Here is a 21,333-nt window from a genome sequence, read left to right on the forward strand (position 1 = left end):
AGCTTTGAATTTATGACCTGACCGATGTATCAGTTGGCTGATGTTATTGAGTTCATACAGAGTTATGATAATACCTGATACCAATAACTAGTGACTTGTACAAATAGTGGCATGTATTGCCACTTAAGAAACACTGGATTGGATATTGGGAGGAGATTAAATTCTATGGTGGCTCTGAAAAGAAGTTAAAGCATAACAGCTTTTAAAGAAAAAAATAAGGTATTGGTAACAGAAGAGGCTGATTCTCAAGGTTTCATTATGAAAAAAGAAAAAGTGGTACTGTGGCATCCTTTGTGACTTGTCTTACACTGTAACAAAGAGACACGTCTGTAGTGTGAAAAGCAGTTCAATTCTGTGGATTTGGCAGTTTATGCCAATATGCCATATGTCTTCTAAATACTGCTAAGCTTACAGTGACCACCTGCTCTCACTTCTATAATGCAATACAGGCTAGAGATGGCACAATATCACTTTATCCTTGTTGAATACCGACCAAAACTGATGCCAAGATCATTTCTCTTAGAAACTACGGTAACACGTTACTCAAGGGCTGCATTCATGACACCTACACTATACAGCCAAAAGTACTCACTCGTCTGCCTTCACACGCATATGAACTTGAGTGATCTTAATCTTAATCTTAACCATTCTTAATCTATAGGGTTTAATATGATGTCGTCCCACCCTTTGCAGCTATAGCAGCTTCAACTCTTCTGGGAAGGCTTTCCACAGGGTTTAGGAGCGTGTTTATGGGAATTTTGACCGTTCTTCCAGAAGCGCAGTTGTGAGGTCAGACACTGATGTTGGGACGAGAAGGCCTGGCTCACAGTCTCCGCACTAATTCATCCCAAAGGTGTTCTACTGGGCTGAGGTCAGGACTCTGTGCAGGTCAGTGAAATTCTTCCACACCAAACTCGCTCATCCATGTCTTTATGGACCTGCTTTGTGCACTGGTGCGCAGTCATGTTGGAACAGATAACTGTTCCCACAATTTTGAGAGCATGAAATTGTCCAAAATCTCTTGGTGCTGAAGCATTAAGAGCTCCTTTACACTAGAAGAGGCTGAGCCCACACCATAATCCCCCCTCCACCAAACTTTACACTTGGCACAATGCAGTCAGACAAGTACCGTTCTCCTGGCAACTGCCAAACCCAGACAAGGGTGAATCATCATTCCAGAGAACACGTCTCCACTGATCTAGAGTCCGCTTTACACCACTGCATTGCTGTTGTTTGCATTGCCTGAGTTGCTGTTGTTCCCAATCATTTCCACTTTGTTATAATACCACGGACAGTTGACTGTGGAATATCTAGTAGCGAGGAAACTTCACGACTGGACTTGTTGCACAGGCATCCTATCACGGTACCACGCTTGAATTCACTGAGCTCCTGAGAGCGACCCATTCTTTCACAAATGTTTGTAGAAGCAGTCTGCAGGCCTAGGTGCTTGGTGTCAAGTTCTTTGGTGTCCACATCACAGAGAACCTCACCTGGTCCCTCAACATCAACTCCATAGAGAAAGCCCAGCAGTGCCTCTACTTCCTGCAGAGGCTCATCTCCCCCCTCCCATCCTCACCATGTTCTACAGTGGGACTGTGGAGAGCATCCTGAGCAGCTACATCATCGCTTGGTTTGGGAATTGCACAGCCTCGGACTGCAAGACCCTACAGCATACAGTGAGGACAGCTGAGACTTTTTTCACTGCTGCCATCTGGCAGAAGGTACCGGAGCATCCGTGCCACCACTGCCAGACTCTGCAACAGCTTTGTTCCTCAAGCAATCAGGTTTGGGCAGTCATGGGCTGGAGGTTAGGGAACTGGCCCTGTGACCAGAAGGTTGCCAGTTTGATCCCCCTTGAGCAAGCCACCTAACCCCCAATTGCCCACCGCTCCGGGCAAGTGTGCTCACTGCCCCCTAGTGTGTGTGTATTCACTAGTGTGTATGTGCTGTTTCACTTCACGGATGGGTTAAATGCGGAGGTGAAATTTCTCCATTTGTGGCGTTAAAAAAAGTATCACTTACTTTTAAACTCACAAAGACTGATCTGAAAGCCCCCCTCACACGCAAACTCCACACATACACCTCTTTTGATGCTCTACTTGCACTATCTGGAACATTGCTGCTAACACTGGGTTTACACTGTTTACTGAAGTTTTACTACCTCAGTAACTGCTGTGTTTATGTATCTTATCTGACTGTGTGGATCACAGCATGTTAAATATCTCTGCACCTTACTCCACGACCTCATGTCCACAAATGAGTGCTGTGTCGGTGCTGCACTGTCCTGTCTGTTTACTCTGTCTGTTTAATTTATCATATTTATTATATTGTTTCTAGCTTAATTTCTTTGTCACACGATGTCCAAACGTTCACACTTTGTACTTTTTGCTCCTTGTTGCACCGTGTTGTTCCTGGAGGAAGATCATTTCACTCCACTGTGTACTTGTACATAGATTGAATGACAATAAAAGCCTCTTGACTCTTGACTCCTGACACGGCTAACGAATCTGAAGAACTCACTTGTGTCTGGCTGGTTGAGCTGTAGTTGAATGTCAGGAATGGGCTTCGGCAGTGAATGTCAAATTTCTTGTCTCTGTTTAGCTGGGCTACATGTCTTCACCTGTACTGGGGAAGCAGTTGCGATTGTGTGTTTAAAAACTGGCTAAAATCACAAAGTGTAGGTCTGGGGGAAATATGCCAAGGCAAATAGTTTAAAGTGCCCAGCAGCTTTGTGCCCAGCTGTCACGGAGTCAGTAACACTTCTCTGAAAGAGCAGAGCCTCCTTCACTGCCAGCTTGAGTCGTTTGTTCATTAGTGTGCCAGTGTACACTTGGTATCAGCGGGTATCGGAATGTTGGTACTGGTATTGACCTGATACCTGATACCAGCTTCAGTATCAACGCATCCCTAGTTACCAGCACACAGTTGGTCAAAACAGATACACAGAGGCAATTTCTTTTCAGGGTTAATACAATAAGGTGAAGGCTGGTTCTGCTGGAACCTCTCCAATAAAAATAACCTTTACTCAGTCTAGTAACATTGGCAACACTTTCTACGAATGTCATGTTTGTAAGCATCTATAAACACATTTATAACATGTTATAATGCATTCATAAGGCATTATAAACACGGTTATAAATCTTTTTTTAAATAATTACACTGAATTACACTTTATAGCCATCTTTATTATACATTATGAATTGTTAATGCATTATAAGTAGTGTTAATAACATGTCAGTCCCAGTGTGGAGAGTGTAAAGACAAATACAAAGTTTATTTATGTCCTGAGATTTCCATTATTATATTTGAGAATAAAGTCTCTGTGGAGTGACTTGGAGGTCTGGAGAAGAAGAAGCGAGATAGCAGAGTGTTGTCATTGTAGTTTGTTCCCTAACTGCTTCAACATCAAGCGCTAGAACCCTTCGCTCTGTAACACTACAGTACAGTAATGCTGATTTCTGCTGGAGTTCTATTGGATATGCAGTGTTAAGTGAGTGCCAGGCTAACGGTGGTGCACATTAACAGTGGTGAACATTGACTTTCCCACATTGGGTGAAACTGATGGCAGCTCTAATTTAAACTCTGACATCTGAAGCCTGTAATGAGCTTTACTGTGTGTGTTTTAGTGTTTCAGTAAATCCTTCAGTAAATACCGGACAAATACAGCTTATGAGCTCTTATAATTTGTTATGAACAGTACTTATAATACATCATGTCAACAATTCATAATGCAGAATAAGCATGGATATAACTAATATATAGAATATATATTATAAATATAATGCATGCTTATAAATATTTATAGGCATGGTTATGATGCCTTACGAATGCATTATAACATGTTATGAATGTGTTTACAGATGCTTACAAACGTGACATTCATAGAAAGTGTTACCGTAACATTTATTTAACTCATCACTTAATAAGTTACCGCAGGTTCTTTTTGATACAGTATACAAAGAACCGTGTTTTTATCACATCAGTTTTAAAATGAACACATCAAAATATAATAGAAAGGACATGAAGAGTACAAAGTGGCCAACATTGACAACAGAACCATGATTTTAATCACCATTCATTCTTATTAAAAGGAGTGCAGGGAGATGCTATCGTTCTCATATTAAGGCGGCTGCTGAACCATCTCATTTCTAGCGAAGTTGCCTACGCAGGAACTCTATTGTTTGAGCTCTCTTGGTGACCCTTTTCTATGCCAAAAGAAGATAAAAACACTAGTGCCGATACTTGAAGGATATTGACTTCATCTATAATGGCCTGCTTCCCCTAAGCTGTATCAGATTCTCTCCCAGATTTAATCAAATCATGCAATAAAGAGTGGCTGGAGAAGGAAGCTTCCACCCTCAAGGAAGAGGCGACACTGCCATAAAGCCCTCCAAATTCAAATGAACTGTTTTTTTTTTTTTTTTTTAAATCTTCTTCCCTGATTTAACAGGACAACTGTATCATCATGAGGAAAGTCCTCAAATCATAAAACATTTATAAACACTCAATAATGAATTAAAGTTCTGAGTTTAAAAAAGGAGGAAAACGCAGGTTCCAAGCCTGAGTGTCTTCATTTCCTCATCAAAAGCTCCGGCTTGCTGTTTAAAAGAAGAATCTCTTTCATCCTTCATCCAATGGGCGCTTATTTGATTTACAAGACACTGCCCAAACCATCGTTCAGGCTAATTGCTTTGCCAGTCGTTTCCTCCTCATTAAGGTGCTCCATCATTTTGGAAACGTTTTGAAAGTAGCTCACTCTCGCCCGCTGATTGGATTGGAAAGTAATCTTTCCGTTAAAGGAAGCGAACCTGTGGCGAGTTTGCATGTGTGTAAATTAGGGCTGGGTAATTAATAAGCACACTCTCTCTCTCTGGTGGGCTTCTGAAGGGAAAGGCTCACCAAGAATGCTCAGATTACACCCCCCCCACACCCCCCACCCATCATCAGGGGAGCGCCCTGTCTCAGTTTTCTACCCACAGCTGACAAAGTGAGCAAATTGCCCAAGAACACATCCATAATTGAGAGCTCTGGAACGTCTTCCTTTTTTGTCATATTTAAAGCGCCGCGTTCGAGCTCCAGCTTGCCCTGAGGATTAAATTAAAAATTACTTCTCACTTGTCATTAAATTGACAGAGCCAACCTTTTTGAGGACATGCAGGCGTGCAGAGACGCTGGCTTCATGAAATAGTAATGCTTCTCTGCAATGAGAGGAGAGTGTACATCCTATATTTACATATAAGGGGCCGGAGTGATCTGGCGTGATTTTTAGGAAAAAGAGGTTTTTCTCATTTAAGCTTAGAAAAAAAGAAAAAAAAAAAAAAGAAATGTAAAACACTAAATTATTAGCACAACCATTTTTTTTAATGCCATTAACACATTTTACTAGTCTGGCCCTTCGAACCATCCGTAATAGTGCAGGCTGAAACCCAGCTGCTTGCGCACCAAAAAGGTATCAGTATAAAAGCAAATTAAAAGCTATATCTGGGCTTCCGAGTGGCACAACCATCCAAGCGTCGGCTCTATCATCAGATGGCGAGATCGATCCCTGGTGATGCTACAGCCACCCGTTGCTGGGAGTACAAGAGAGCACAACTGGCCTCGCTCTCTCCCATCACTCCGCGTGATGCTAGTCCGCACAGGTGACTGGCGGTTGGCACTTTCCTCTGAGTGCGCTCGGCTGTCCAATGACGTCGTGGTGGCGCTTCGCAGGTCTCAGTGCTGTGCCAGCTTTTTGCACTGGTTGTATTGTGTGACTGGGGGAGTCTCACTAGTGGGTTGAACTGGCTATGACCAAATTGGGGAGAAAATCTAAGGAAAAATAAATGTAAAGTTCTAGGAATGTTTTATCAATGTTTTAACTGTATCAGAGGATGTGCTGAGGATGTTTTCAGGGCCACAGATTATGTTACATAATTATGTTTTTTAGCGAACGTTCCCAGAAGAACATTCTAGGAACAACAACAGCAACAAAAAAAATCCAGCTGGAAACATTAATATAATGTTTGTGTAATATTGTCAGAATGTTTTTAGAACGATACATTTACTGGGATCATAACAGCATGTAGTACATGTATCAACCGCTAACGGCTTTAAAAGATGTTATGATTAATGAAATTAATATTTTATTGTGCTAATAACTCCACTGTACACACGCATATACATCTGCATGCACAGCACTTTCTTTCATTTCCAGTTAAAACGGCCATTGAGTACATTAAGTACTGAGTACATTGAGTACATTAAGTTCTCTAAATTTTCTAGCTTTGTTAAATTTTTGTCTTTTTTCAAAGGGATTCTTGAAATCTACACACCCTTTCAGACCCACAGCATTGAGGTGCTTTGTCAAAGTGGACGGATGGACAGAAACATGGACAGAATTTTCAGAAACTTGCACTTAATGGCCGTTTTAAATGAAAATGTAATGAACAAAAGGGTGGTCTCTGACTTTTGCACAGTACTGTACCTTAGGGGTTGGTTAGTGTAGTGGTTAACACCTCTGCCTTCTACACTGTGGACTGGGGTTCAATCCCCACCAGGGCAAACACCCTACACTATACCAATAAGAGTCCTTGGGCAAGACTCCTAACACCACCTTGGCCTCCCTGTGTAAAATGATCAAATTGTAAGTCGCTCTGGATAAGAGCACCTGCCAAATGTTAATGTTACAAGATTTTACTTCAGGTTATTCTGGACCACTTTTATTGGCCCATTTATTATGAAATGTTCCAATGATATATTTAAATGGAATAAATAAATGACGTGCATTGGTCAATGGGTATTGAGAAGCACATTTATTTCCTTTATATACACACTGACCCACTGACCACTGAAAGAAATGAAAGAAAGCCTTTTTCAAGGCTTTCAGTGGCGTAAAGGCCAGCGCCCAGCAAGATATTCTTTCGCCTCCTCCTTTCTCTCAAACACGTGGATTTGAATGCAAAAGGGGATGAAAGTACCTTTGAGTACATGGCTCCGTTGAGGACTTCTCCATTGCGGATCCAGATAATGGAGGCGGCCGGTTTGGCGTTGTCTGCGTGGCAGGTCAGGTTCAGTGGATCGCCCGCCCTCAGACTCACTACGGGGGCTCCGATGATCACTGGGTCGTCAGGAGGAACTGGAGGATAAAATAATGTTCTATGTATTAGATCATCCTTCAGACAATGTAGTGAATTTCAGACGGTCGGGCAGACAAGACACCCTGTGAAGTGTGGGCAGAGGTCCATTATCTCATGTAAAAAAGAAAAGGGAAAAGTCAGCCAGAGAGAGAGAGAGAGAGAGAGAGAGAGAGAGAGATGGAGGGATGAGCAGGGAAAAAAGGTAAAATGTAGGTTCCTGAATAGCACTGATTGCAGCCCCACTCTTTAAGCAGCTCTGATCACCCTGGTTTCCATTCAAACTCGGGTGAATTATTGATTGAGCACTCAGCTCATTAGAGAGCATATCTAGGGCAAGCCTAAATCAAAGGCAACAAGCAGCTGGCACATCCTGACTAGTCAAGAGAGACAGAAAAAGGAGCTGGGGGGGAGTGAGGGGAATGAGGGGGGGGCAGTGGTGGAGCCAGTGGGGAGAGGAGGAGATGAACAGGGATAAGAGACGCTGGCTTCATGAGAAGCTGGACTAAGTCCCCCCATATTCACATCCCACTTCTGGGGGATTACTCATTAGGCCTCGGCTAGCGTTTACTTTCTCGGCTCTTCTCACCCAATCAAGTCCCAAGAACAATTAAGGCTTGGGAGTTGGACGGCAGTTAGAGTGGCTATCCTTTATTTCAGATGTAGACATTAGCAGGTTGTTGAGGAAAGAAAACAGAAAGCCTGATGTGCTTCGCTCTCTGATGAAGCTGCTGTTGCTAGGGTGGACCAGTTTTGTGGAACACTGATAAAAATGCCGTTAAGCCTAATGAGGCAGTGTAGAAATGAGTAAAAATGTGTACACAAATTATATTTACGTGACACAGAGGAGCGTCAAACTTCTCACTGTTGGAATAGAAAGGGATTCATTGTCTTTGTTTCACAGAGAAGAGAACAACAGCACGGTGAGAAGCTGTCGTTCCCAACCTGCTGACGTTGGATTGGCCACAGCAACACAGGTGTAGCAACCTGGAAACTCAGGGCATGATGGACTGAGCCTTTCGCACCAGTTTCAGGCACAAATTAGACACATTTGGCCCTCATTCATATACATTTGAGGCAGTGCTGCACAAAAACGTGGGAGGGTCAAGCAAAAATGGGCAGAGATGTTACACGGCGGACGTTACTAATGTTTGAGCGACTCAATTTTTTCCTCGATTTTTCTTTCGCCTTTAAAACTTGGTGTAAATTGCGTTCTCTAAAGATGTCTTGTTGAGAGAGTAGCTTTAACAGTGGCAGCAGGCAGGCAGGTAGTGGGTGGCATGAGCCTTGAACACACTGAAAGAATGCTTCCCCTGTTCACACTGTTTAAACTCTCTGGACCAGATGCACGTACGCGAGAAGCCAGGGCACAGTCAGAGTTACCGTTTCACAAACTCTGTTTTCTTTGTGGGAGGAAAAAATATTTTGGTGGGAAAGAACTTCATTTACCCAACTTCAGTTTTCTGGTTTGTCTTGAGGTTGCTGACCAGCAGTAAGTGGGTGGAGCTGTGTGTGCTTTGCCCAGTCTTCATGAAACAAATGCTAGATTCAGACGCATTGTTGTCACACAGTGCACATTCTGTGGCATGTATATACATGACGACTTTAAAGAAAGTGCGCTGTTCTCTGTATAGATCTCACATGGAGCTGAGTCTCCCGTATAGACTGTCCAAGGTACCAACTGTTGCTATGAAAGAATGCATTAATGGGCAGAGCATGGTGGGGTCAATTGGCACCTGTCATCTTCTTTTTTTTTTTTTGGACCAATTACCGCCTCTCAATTTAACCAAAGCATTCCGGTGAATGGTTTTAAGTGGCAAAATAGCTAATGAAAGAAAACTACTGCCGAATGCACTGCTGTAGATACACTCAGCACACATTTCTGCACTGCTAGAGGCCCCGTGCAGGTATGCAGACATCCAAGAGACACCATGTGGACCAGTCACAGTCAGGGGAAGGTCTCAGAACGAATGATGCGATAATTAGTTCTACTCAGTGAGCGGCACATCACGCCATACACACTCAAGAAGACAACACACCGTTTTGGCCAAAAAGACAATATATTTCCCATTTTAGGCTTGCACTGTTAAACATTTCACAAAATAATTAGTGAATTACTGGCTACTAGTTGCATTAAACTTCACAGTAATTTACTAAACCATATCAACAGTGGATAACAGTAAAATTGCAGTTGCATACTGTGAAGCCTCTGCATGCCCAGGTAGGTGCAGTTGCCTGTGCACTTCCAGTAATAAAATGTAATCTCAATAATGCGCTGAATATTTACATACGGAACAGACGACTTATTTTGACCTATGTACACATAGACACACATACAAATGTGTGGTGGTTGGTTGGGTGGGATGTGTGTAGAGGATAAAAGCGGATGTATGATCTCGCTGCTGTCGGTGTAAAACCTCATATCTCCAACATAGGAACTTTACAGAAGAAGGAACAAAACTAATTTACTTTTAATGGAAGTCAATGGAACTGGAGATTTTTCCAAGTCATTTTGTGTCATTTCTTTCAGTCCATTCCAAATGTACAAGATGTAAAGACTAAGAGGTTTTTTCAAATGATGTCAAAAATGGAGATTGTTGTCGTTTTATATAGTTTTCCCTAAACAACTTTAAAATTTCATTCCAAAAAAAAGAAACTAAAAAAAATTCTGAGCTTGTTTCTTCACCATGTTTTTACTGTATATGCACAGAATATCTCAACTGTGCATGTTTAAATGCAAACACAGTTTGCTTATAGTTTATATGTACTAAAAACTAAATTAGACACAATTTTCTGTCAACATCAGTGTTTCAGCATTGAAACAATCCAAAAAAGTCAGAATAAAAAAAGTTAGTTTTATTTTTAAAAATGATTTAATGCTTTCATTTTTTTAGCTGTGACTTTTGTTACTTTTAGTTGCTGTCTTATCGGTCAACGTCACAGTTCAGTGTCCTATTGCAGAAAATATCTCCAGATCAGTTCAACAGACAACAAGAATGATGAATGTATCATTTTAACGTGATTGAAAAGCGCTAAATATTGTGAAATCCTGATAATTCCCAGCGTACCTTTCCCAGAGACGTGTTTGTCTTTTCCTATTTTAAGACGAGTGTGTGTTTGTTTGTTTGTTTGGTGGAAATTGTTTTGTTATCCTTGCTCACTCTGCATTTTCTCTTGCTATGCTGAACATTGTAATCATTTACTTTTAAACCCCAATAAATACAAGGCTGAAAAAAACAGATGATGTTATTTATGGACACTGTGTCCGTATTGACCACCCTGTGGTTTGCATGTCAGCTGGCAGGAACAGTAAAACTTTGAGGAGAGCGGCTATGCTGAAGACTTCATTCACGGTGCTGACCTCGGCTCATATCTCTCGCCAGCCTGTCAGGCTTTTTGAGGCCCGGCCTTGTACCGTGCGCTCATCTGTGAGGGAAGCGTTGGCTGATTTATTACCCAGGATTACCTCACTGGTACCAATCAAGCCCCCCTCCTCCTCCCAGCTTGAGAACCCGTACGGCTCTGAAAGTGAATGAATAGCTCTCCTCTCGGCCTCCATAAATTTCACCCCGTCCGCGATCTTTCTGTCAGGGCGCTTTTTGGAGAGGAAGAGGGATGGAGAGCGGAAAGCAAAGAGGCAAACTCACAAAGTAATCACTGTTCTGGAATTCAACCTCGCTCTAGAAGTCGAGAGGTATTTCTGTCGTATTGTTATGCCTTTCAAACATACACTCACCGGCCACTTTATTAGGTACACCTTGCTAGTAAAAGGCTTGACCCTCTTTTGCCTTCAGAACTGTCTTAATTCTTCATGGCAGACTTTCAACAAGGTGTTGGAAACGTTCCTCAGTGATTCTGGTTGGTTATTTGAGTTCCTGTTGTCTTTCTATCATCTGGAACCAGTCTGCCCATTCTCCTCTGACCTCTCACATCAACAAGGCATTTTCGTCCACACAACTGACCGCTCACTGGATGTTTCCTCTTTTTCGGACCGTTCTCTGTAAACCCTAGAGATGGTTGTGTGTGAAAATCCCAGTAGATCAGCAGTTTCTGAAATACTCAGACCAGCCCGTCTGGCACCAACAACCACGCCACGTTCAAAGCCCCTTAAATCCCCTTTCTCCCCCGTTCTGATGCTCGGTCTGCACTTCAGCAAGTCGTCTTGACCACCTCTACAGGCCTAAATGCACTGAGTTGCAAACTGGAATAAAACATCTCATCTTCTGTTTACAAACATGGATTTGAAAGCTTTGCTCAAAAGTTTAGCTTCTTTGCTTTCACTAAAGTTTCACCACTCCAATGAGCTTCGAGTGAGGAATAATTCATATCGTTTAATACATGGGATGATGGGCATAACTACGTATATAAGTGGTTTATGTGAAGCTGTACAGACTCTTTATAGATTTCTTTACAGACGTACAGACACACACATTCTACAACACAAATATAGTCATTTTATTGACTATCCAAAACAACCAGTGAACCTACACATCTTCTGAGTTTTGTTGATGGTGGTAAAATAATGAAAATTCTGAAAAACACATTTTCTTTAGGGGGCAATTTGAACTACAACATCCCATGTAAATTCTCTGCCATTAATGGCTTAAAAAATGTTTTTCTTTACATTAAAGGCATTTTAGAGGCATTAATCTCTTCAGATGTCTGGTTCCTATCACCATCACACTTTACAAACTCAGGCCACCACATCATTTTGGCCAAAAAGACGTGTAGAAATGCCGTTTCTGTTTGAGATATATTGCCCACTTTAGTCCTACACTGTTAAAAAATTCACAAAACAACTGCAATAAACTTCGGGTTACTAGTTGCATTACCTTCACCGCAATTTACTAAACCATATTAACAGAAAATGACCGTAAAATTGCAACTGTATACCGTGAATCCACCGTATTCTGACGAAGCTGCAAAAAAACACGCTTTCTTTGGGGGTTAATTTGAATCTCATGTGAACCTCTCTGCCATTAATGGCTTAATAAATATATAACATTTATATAACATTAATAAAAATAACATTTAGGTCAAAGCCTTCCCAAAATTAGTGGCATTTTGGAGGCATTCATCTCTTCAGACGTCTGGTTCCCATCACCACCACTGTGAACAACTGACGTTTCTTTAAAACAAAGCCTTTCACACCAAACCTCTCTGACTTTTCTGATGCCTTAATGATTTAATCATGCACTCATCTTGGAAAATCCATGAAAGTCCCCTTTCAAAGTAAAACAAGAAATGAAATCATGCCTGTCCACTTGTCCACTAAAGCGACCAATACAGACTCCGGAAACGGACATTATTCGTCCGGTTATGGCAACATATCTTCACAAAATGATGACCCAAGACAGCTCTTCCCTTCTCGAACTCTCCTCTCCAACGCTTGACAGCGCCTTAATCAACTTACCCATCATCATTACGGGCATGTTTGCAAATATGCCTCAGTGTAATGGCTCCAAATTGACGATTTAACACGGCCAGTCAATAGATCTGTCTCGAGCGGGTCAACGGACTAAATTAATCGCCCCCGATTTAATTGCCGTTCGAAGTGGCGGCAGAAACACTCCAGCACTCCCTAACTGAAACCTGGCTCCTTGTCGCTGAATTACTTTTCTCTCTGCCCTCTTGATACATGGGGCCCCTGGGACGTCTCTCCGAGTCGTTCCGTCTGTGGAGGTGTGGGGAAAGGGGGGGGTGGGGGTAGGCGAGGAAGGAGAAAAATGGAGCAATTTCATTTTGGAAAACAGAGAGAAAGGGGCGCTTGGGGAAATGTGACCTATTTTCTAATGTACCTGGATCCAGTCTTAGATGTGGAGATGCCTGTCTCGCAGGAATAGGTAGCAGAGAGGATTAATCACTTTCATCCCGGGGTTCAGTCGTTGCGCCACACAGCAGCGCGCAAACCCACAGCAATTAGCCCTCTCTTCCAGCTGGATTAACTCAGAGATGTCGAGGAGGCTCTTTAACGGAAGCCTCTTAACGAGATGTGATCTCCTCATCAACCAGAAAACCCCGACGTATGGAATGTGCGGCGGGAATCCACAGGGATGGGCAATGTGAAGACGTGGTATCGTGATACTATCAGATCTGAGTATATTAAGGGTATCTGTACTTTTAGAACAGTTGCATGGATCATAAAAAATGAGACCAGTGATGGGCCCTTTTCACAAGATTCGCGATTACTTCCGCTTTAAGTGTTAGCAGGGTAAAACTAGCTTCTGCTCCATATAACTACTGCAGAAGTGATCAAATGTTACGGTGTAGTATAGAATAGTATAATATAGTAACTATAATGCTCAAACACTGAGCTACAACAGCTATATTTTAGTTTTCCTGCTCTGCTGTGACAGAGAGCGAGAATAAGAAGTGGATGGAAGCAGTGATTTAACTGGAAAAGGGCTAAAATGCTGTATGTGGGGGTCAGCCTTGCTTTTACTTCAGTCTGCTGCAGCTACTCACATCAAGCAGACTCTGTGTCTTTGTACAGCATGGCAGTGATTCCTTTAACATGGAATATATACTCATATAGTCCTCTCTGTGTGGAGTTTGCATGTTCTCCCTGTGTCTGCGTGGGTTTCCTCCGGGTTCTCCGGTTTCCTCCCACAGTCCAAAGACATGCAGTCAGGCCAATTGGACGTGCTAAATTACCCCTGGGTGTGAATGTGTGAGTGACTGTCTGTGTCTGTCTGTCTGCCCTGCGATGGACTGGCGACCTGTCCAGGGTGTATCCTGCCTTCCGCCCGAAGACTGCTGGGATAGGCTCCAGCATCCCCCCGCGACCCTGACGGAGAAACGGCTTAGAAAATGGATGGATGGATGGATGGATGGATGGATGGATGGATGGATGGATATACTCATATATACTCATGTTAACACAAACAGCTAATCAGCCAATCACAGGGCTGCAGCTCAGTGCATTTAGGCATATAGAGGTGGTCAAGACAACTTGCTGAAGTGCAGGCCGAGCATCAGAACAGGGAAGAAAGGGGATTTAAGGGGCTTTGAACGTGGCGTGGTTGTCGGTGCCAGACGGGCTGGTCTGAGTATTTCAGAAACTGCTGATCTACTGGGATTTTCACACACAACCATCTCTAGGGTTCACAGAGAACGGTCCGAAAAAGAGGAAATATCCAGTGAGCGGTCAGTTGTGTGGACGAAAATGCCTTGTTGATGTGAGAGGTCAGAGGAGAATGGGCAGACTGGTTCCAGATGATAGAAAGGCAACAGGAACTCAAATAACCAACCAGAATCTCTGAGGAACGTTTCCAACACCTTGTTGAAAGTATGACATGAAGAATTAAGGCAGTTCTGAAGGCAAAAGGGGGTCCAACCTTTCACTAGCAAGGTGTACCTAATAAAGTGGCCGGTGAGTGTATATTGTGTGTAAATTTTATGAAGGATGGACCAAAATAAATGGCCAAAAATGACTTGGAAAAACATCTGTTTCCATTGACTTACATTAAAAGTAATGTATGTTTTTTCCTCTTTTCTCCTGTAAAGTTACCATTTTGGAGATACGAGGTTTTGATCCGACGACAGCGATATGCCTGTTGTAGCTCCGTGTTTGAGCATTATAGTCCACTTCTTCTAACCCTGTTCACAAACCTCAAAAACAAATATTGTGACACAATATTGGCAAGAAGTAGTATCTGAACTCTTTGGAATTACCTGCATTTATGGATAAAGTTCACTTAAAACTGGTTGAAACCAAGAACAAATACAACCTATTTAAGCTAACAACACAAAGCATACCCCATTGTTCTTGTCCAAATTGAATACACCATTCAAACATTCATAGCAGGCTGAAAAAAATATGTGAACCCTTAGGCTAATGGCTTCAACAAAAGCTAATTGGAGACTGGAGTTAGCAAACCTGGAGTCCAATCAATGAAATGAGACTGGAGGTGTGGGTCAGACCTGCTTTCACGCTCAAACATTTTGACTATTCACAGACGCACCTGCTGGCGTGAACCATGCCTCGCAATACAGAGATCTCAGAAGACTTACGATCAATAACTGCAGGTTTGCATAAAGTTGGAAAGGGCTACAAAGTAATCTCAAAAAGTTTGGGTGTTCATCAGCTCACAGTTAGAGAAAGTGTCTTTAATTGGAGACGATTTATTACTGTGTATACTCTCCTTAGAACGAGAGCCAAGATCGCTCCAAACGCACAATGTGGGATGCCTAATGAAGTACAAAAGAGCCCTAGAGTAACAGCTAAAGGCTTGACGGAAACAGAGAACCTGGTTGACATCTCCGCTCATGAGTCTTGCACACCTCAAGTTTGCCGAAGAGTACCTTGAATTGTTCGGGAAGAACAAACAGTGTTCCGTATGGTGTAAAATAGCCCTACCCCAATAGTGATGCATGGTGGAGAGAGCATCATGATTTGGGGCTGCTTTGCTGCCTCTGGGCCTGAACTGACCGCCAGCATTCAGGGAGTTTATCAATGTATCCTGGAATCATGGGGGCCTGTCCGCCAGCTGAAGCTCAGTAGATCCTGGGTGATGCAGAGGGATAATGACCCTAAACATCTAAATCTACTACAGAAGGACTGGGTGGTCAGGGCAGACACTTAAAGAATATGGCTAAGCTCTTATATGAATATGGGGAAGCAGTTTTGCATGGAAGAATGCTCTATTATTCCTGCTGAACATTATGCATGTTGGTTCTTCTTCTTGTCTAAAGCTAAAGCTGCCAAAGTGGGTTCACTTACTTTTTCCACCAGCACCGTTAATGTTAAACTGGTGTTTAATTGGTGTGCACAATAAAGACATGAAAAATTATAAGTGTTTTTGTGTTATTAGCTTCTATACTTGTGTCTGAGATGAAGAACAGATCTTATTTCAAGACCAATCAATGCAAAAATCGAGGTCATTGCAAAGGGTTCACATACTTTTTCTTGCCCGTTTATCGTCCAAAGGTCTTTGTGTAATGTGGTACATTTTTGCCATATTGCCCACCCTTATGTTGAGGTAAAGCTGGAATAAAGGAACCTGTCTCCAGTTGTTGATGCCACCTCAGTTAATTGCAGCCTGGCTCAGCTTAATGGATATCTGAAAGCTACAGCTTTAGGAGTCCCTGCCAAGGGTCACTTCACTCCTGTTAGCTCGCGACTGAAAATGTATTTCTGAGGTACGTTTGAGTGTGGGTGGGGAAGGTGTGCAGTGATGAAGACAAGAAAATCTTCTCCGAGAGAGAGTGAGAGAGACCTGTGTGACAGTAAGAACATTAATAATTAGTGAAACAAGCCAGCAGGATACATGCATTTACTGTTGTGACGTATCTGCTAGTGCTTTACATTCATTTCATCCCATTTTGGGTGAAATGGTGCTTAAGGAAGTGGTTTTACTACATCATCCAGCCATCCGGGTGCAATTCACTGCAGGAACTGCAAAGAAAATGCTTCATTTCCTGGCTTTAAAAATACATATCGCTGTTGTCGGGAACAAAGCCTCGTATCTCCAAAATGGTAACTTTACAGGAGGAGGAAAAAACATACTTTTAATGTAAGTCAATGGAACCAGACGTCTTTCCAAGTCATTTTGGGACGTTTCTTTTGGTCCATTCATCATGAAATTTACACACGGTGTAAAAAAACGACAGATTATATCAAAAACTGGAAAACGTTTTGTTCTGACAGCAGCGATATATGAGTGCAGGGCGGGGTAAATAATAGAAAACTATTTTCCATTAAGATTTTATTGTCAAATGATCTGGAAAACAACATAATCAAGATAAAACCGCTATTCCGTTTTGCAACAACGCCCTTGTTTTGATTTGTGTTATGTTACTGTGGTTGTTATGGTTTAGTGGGTAACACCTCTGCCTTCTAAGCTGTAAACTGGGGTTCCTGGGCAATAAGAGTCCATGGGCAAGACTCCCAACACTACCTTTGCCTGCCTGTGTACAATGATCACACTGTAAATCTCTCTGGAAAAGAGCATCTGCCAAGTGTAAATCCAGCGCACTCCTTTCCGTTACTGTAGTGCTCTTTCACCCCTCCCTGAAAACCTAAACTCATCTCAATTCACACACACAAACACATATTGTCTAAGCCACTTATCCTCCTGGGTCGCAGGGGTGGAGCTGGAGCCTATCCCAGCAGTCACTGGGTAGAAGGCAGGATACACCCTGGACAGGTCATTTCGATTCATTTTGGTCTAATTTATTTGTATTTTTGATCGATATATTTATTTTATTTATTACTTTTATTATTAATTTAAATGTTTAGATTGATGCATTGTTGGTCATTTATTTTGTGTATTTCTCTCTTTTTACTTTTTTTCTTAATTTGTTTCTCAGTTTAATTGTATTCAAAGTTCAAGGATCTCCACTGTTAAAAAGACAAGGTTTTTTTAAGGTTGGTAAATGCCTGATGTTTCCACAGTAAACAAACAACCTTGTTAAATAATCATAACCTCAGTACTGACCAAAATAATTCGCATTATGTTTTTGGGGTTTTTTTTGCCATAATTGAGCAGCCCTATGTGTGTGTATTCCTAACAACCCTGCAAGACCTGTTAGATCACCAAAACTGTCTAATTTATATAGTACTATATAAATTACTTCAATAAACTACTTATATAGTAATGCTTTCATCTTACATCAGATCTGGAAAAAAAAATCTACACTGTTATAATTAAAGGTAGAGTGCAGGCACATTTTTCACTTATGAAGGTTTAAACAAGGTAAATGTTCCCTCAAAGGTACAGCAGTGGTTTTAAGGTACGATTGTGAACCTTAAAGAAGTTTTTCCAGAACCAAACGTCTTAAATCTGAACAGTAGAATAAAAGTCCTGGAGGCGGGGTGTGTGGAGTCAGTACAGCTTAGAACACATCATGTCAGTGGATTCTCCTTCAGCTATGTTCCCTGACTAAAGGTACTGAGATGAACCTCTGAGGGTTCCACCCCAGTGACGAGGGAGGAACTGCCCCAGTGACAGTTTAGTAGCTTTATTTCTGAGAGTGTTCCACTGTGAGAAGGACTCTCAAATAGCCACTGAAACTGGACATCTAAAATGTGGTATAAGGCATTATGGACTGATGTTTGCAAAATTTGCAACTGAGCTTTTTTGAATCATTTGAGAAGCAGAAAAATGCAACTTCTAAGGCTGAACTTGGGAGATGTGAACAAACATCCCTGCAGATTTTCTGTGAAAAACTGAAAGAAAGTCGAAAATAATGGAAGCTGTAATGAAGCCAAAGTGTGGATGTACTAAACACTGAAAAACCTGATATTATACTTAATAGCCATTTTGACTGTAAATGAAATAAATGACTGGAGGGACGTCTGATTCATCTGGCCTGGCCTGATTCATTTCATTTCAGCTCAAGCTAAAGAAAATTTGAGAAAGAGCTGAGCAGAAATAAAGCGATTAATATGGATATATGGCTCATAATCATCACATAATACCGTTCCTCACTCCCCAGTCAAAGAAAGCAGGGCTCCCTCTATCTGCTGTTGCGTCAATGAGCTTTAGTCCTTTTGAACCTTCGGGACAAGGTTTTAAAGATCCAACTGTCAAAGAACAAATATTGTCATAACTTCAGGAGCCCAATGCTTCAGCCTTCACTACCTTCACCTGAACAGGGTCAGTGCATAACAGATTTATATTCATCACAGATTTGAGAAATTGAGAATTCCTATTAACATGTTTGAGAGAATTTAAAAAGACTAGACTTTTTTTTTTTTTAAACACTAATATGTTCTAATACCTGCCTTATGTTATCATTCCCAGGAATCGCAGCCTACGGCATTCCACTGTACCTTCTTCTGCGAGGACAAGCTTTTATTGAACGCTGGCAAAAAATTCCATTTAACTGTATGAGAAACTGTAGCGAATAACTCATCATACCAACATCTAAAATGCTATTCATTTAAAGTGATACTAACATGGTTAAGATATCAAAACTCAACAGCCAGCTGTCCAGTCCTCCAAATTAAAAATATCCATAACCTTTTTAATTGAATCTTTTATGTATCCGTTGAGCTGCTGAGCGGACTAAAGAACAGAGAAGCCGCGCTCCATGTCATAATCGCTCAGCTGCTGACAGAATCTTTGCAAACAAACACAAAGCCGATCTGTGTTCGGCCTTGCTTTGCTGCTTTGTAAGACATCATAATGCGTTTTGTTTGCCGTCTGAGACTCGCTTGTGATTGGAATCATTGTCTTGCGGGCCGATGTCGCGCTTGTCTTAGTACAGAAGAGCGAGAGTGACCTTGCGTCGTTAAAATGCTGTCTGCCTTCTTTGTTCTGCTTTGAGAAGCCATCATAATTAAGTTATCACGCTGAATAGAGGCTTTTCACGACATTATTTGCCAACCTATGGTGGACAAACTATAGTGGCACTTAACAATCAATATTTCAGCACATGCTTCATTTGTTATGGTGTCTCTGACAACATAAACGCAGCATTTGAGTTTGGAAAGTGAAAAATGGGCCAAAAGAAAAGAGAAGTCGAGAGTTACTTTTGTTTCGCTCTACTATTCAAATGTAGTAATGTAACTACAAATGATGTGCAGCCCAGTGCAGAATGTAAATAAAAATATTTACAAGGACATGCAAATCAAACCATATTTTCAAAGGAAAATACTACAAAGACAACATAACAACTGCTGAAACGATGTATTATTGCTTTTTGAAAAATACGTGCCCATTTTCAGTTTGATGCCAACGACGGGGGCGTGTTTACCACTGTAGTTTTGAAAGTGACATGTTTTTTCATTCATGTGTGATATATAATTTCAGCTTCCCAACAGTTCGAGGTCTTCTTTGTCATATTTTTCATTTCCACCTTCCAAATGTTATCAGTGCTGACAGGTCTGGACTGTAGGCAGGTGAGTTTAGCACCTGGACTCAGTACAGAGCAATGCTGCTGGAATACATGAAGAATGTGGTTTGATATTGTCTTTCTGAAATAATCAAGGCCTTCCCTGAAAAAGATGTTGTCTGGATGGCAGCATATCATTGCTGTCGGAAGAAAATCTTCTATCTCCAAAATAGTAACTTTACAGGAGAAGGAAAAAACATACTTCACTTTCAGTGTAAGTCAATGGAACCAGAATTTTTCCCATGTCATTTTGGGTAATTTCTTTTAGGCCATTCATCATAAAATTTACAAACAATGTAAAGAGTAACAGATACTTTCAAATTATGTCCAAAACTGAAAAATGCCAAAAATGGAGATGCAAGGTTTTCTTCCGACAGCAATGATATGTTGCCAAAACATTATATATGGTTCAGCATTAATGCTGCCTTCCACGATGTGCACATCGTGCCATGTGTACTAATGCACTCCTATACCATCATGAACTGTGCACTGATAACACGCTGAGGGTTGTTTAGTGACACAGTGTCCATGATTTCCAAAAAGAATTTCAAATTTTGATTCATCAGACCACAGGACACTTTTCCACTTCCCCTTAGTCCATTTTAAATGAGCTCGGGCCCAGAGAAAGTGGCAGCATTTCTGGGTCCTGTTTACATTTGCATATGTGGATGCAGTGCCAAACTGTGTTCACAGACAGTGGTTTTAAGAAGAGCCCATGCACTGATTTCCACTACAGAGGAATTTGTTATTTCATGTTAAGAAACGTTATTCTTGAATTGTTGGACCATTTGATCGTGCAGTTTTTCACAGAGCGGTGACCCCCTCCTCATCTTTACTTCTGAAAGACTCTGCCTCTCTGAGATGCTTAATACCTAATCACGTTACTGATCTGTTGCCAATCAACAGCTGTTTTTTTAAGCATTACGCAACTTTACCAGCCTTTTGTTCCCCTGTGCCAAATGTTTTGGAACATGTTGTTGGCATCAAATTCAAAATGACCACATATTTTTCAAAAAACAATAAAACTTCTCAGTTTTAATGAAATATAAATTCATTTGCAATGAAATATAGGGTTTAAATGATTTGCACATCATTGCAGTTGCGCTCAGTATTTGGATAGTTTTGAAGATCCGTTCAACAATGCACTTGACACTACTTTCATTCACTTCCATATTCAAAGACCAACTCCCTGCAGAAACAATGGTCTAATCCAGTTGAGCATTGAGTTAAGCCTTGCCAGTCTCACCCAGGGCAAGGCATGACTCAAAACGTTGGCAAAGCGGAGGCAGGCCTATGTGATGAAGCGAGTGAAAAACGTTTTTTCCCTTGTGGAGAAATCAGTTTATCAGCATGAGTAAGAAAGCAGTTGCTCTTTGTTGAC

General features: G+C 41.5%; 1 protein-coding gene across 3 annotated transcripts in view; it reads right to left on the reverse strand.

Moving 5' to 3' along the window:
- The window catches only part of kirrel3a (kirre like nephrin family adhesion molecule 3a), a 311,368-nt gene that overhangs the window by 64,459 nt on the left and 225,576 nt on the right, over positions 1-21,333 (reverse strand). For all 3 annotated transcript variants that reach the window (XM_037546986.1, XM_037546985.1, XM_037546984.1), the window contains one exon: positions 6,957-7,114. In XM_037546986.1, coding sequence (XP_037402883.1) covers positions 6,957-7,114 — 158 coding nt within the window. The remainder of the gene's footprint in view (positions 1-6,956; positions 7,115-21,333) is intronic.

This window comes from Pygocentrus nattereri, chromosome 18 (assembly GCF_015220715.1).
Source record: "Pygocentrus nattereri isolate fPygNat1 chromosome 18, fPygNat1.pri, whole genome shotgun sequence".
In the NCBI taxonomy this organism is placed as follows: Eukaryota; Metazoa; Chordata; class Actinopteri; order Characiformes; family Serrasalmidae; genus Pygocentrus; species Pygocentrus nattereri.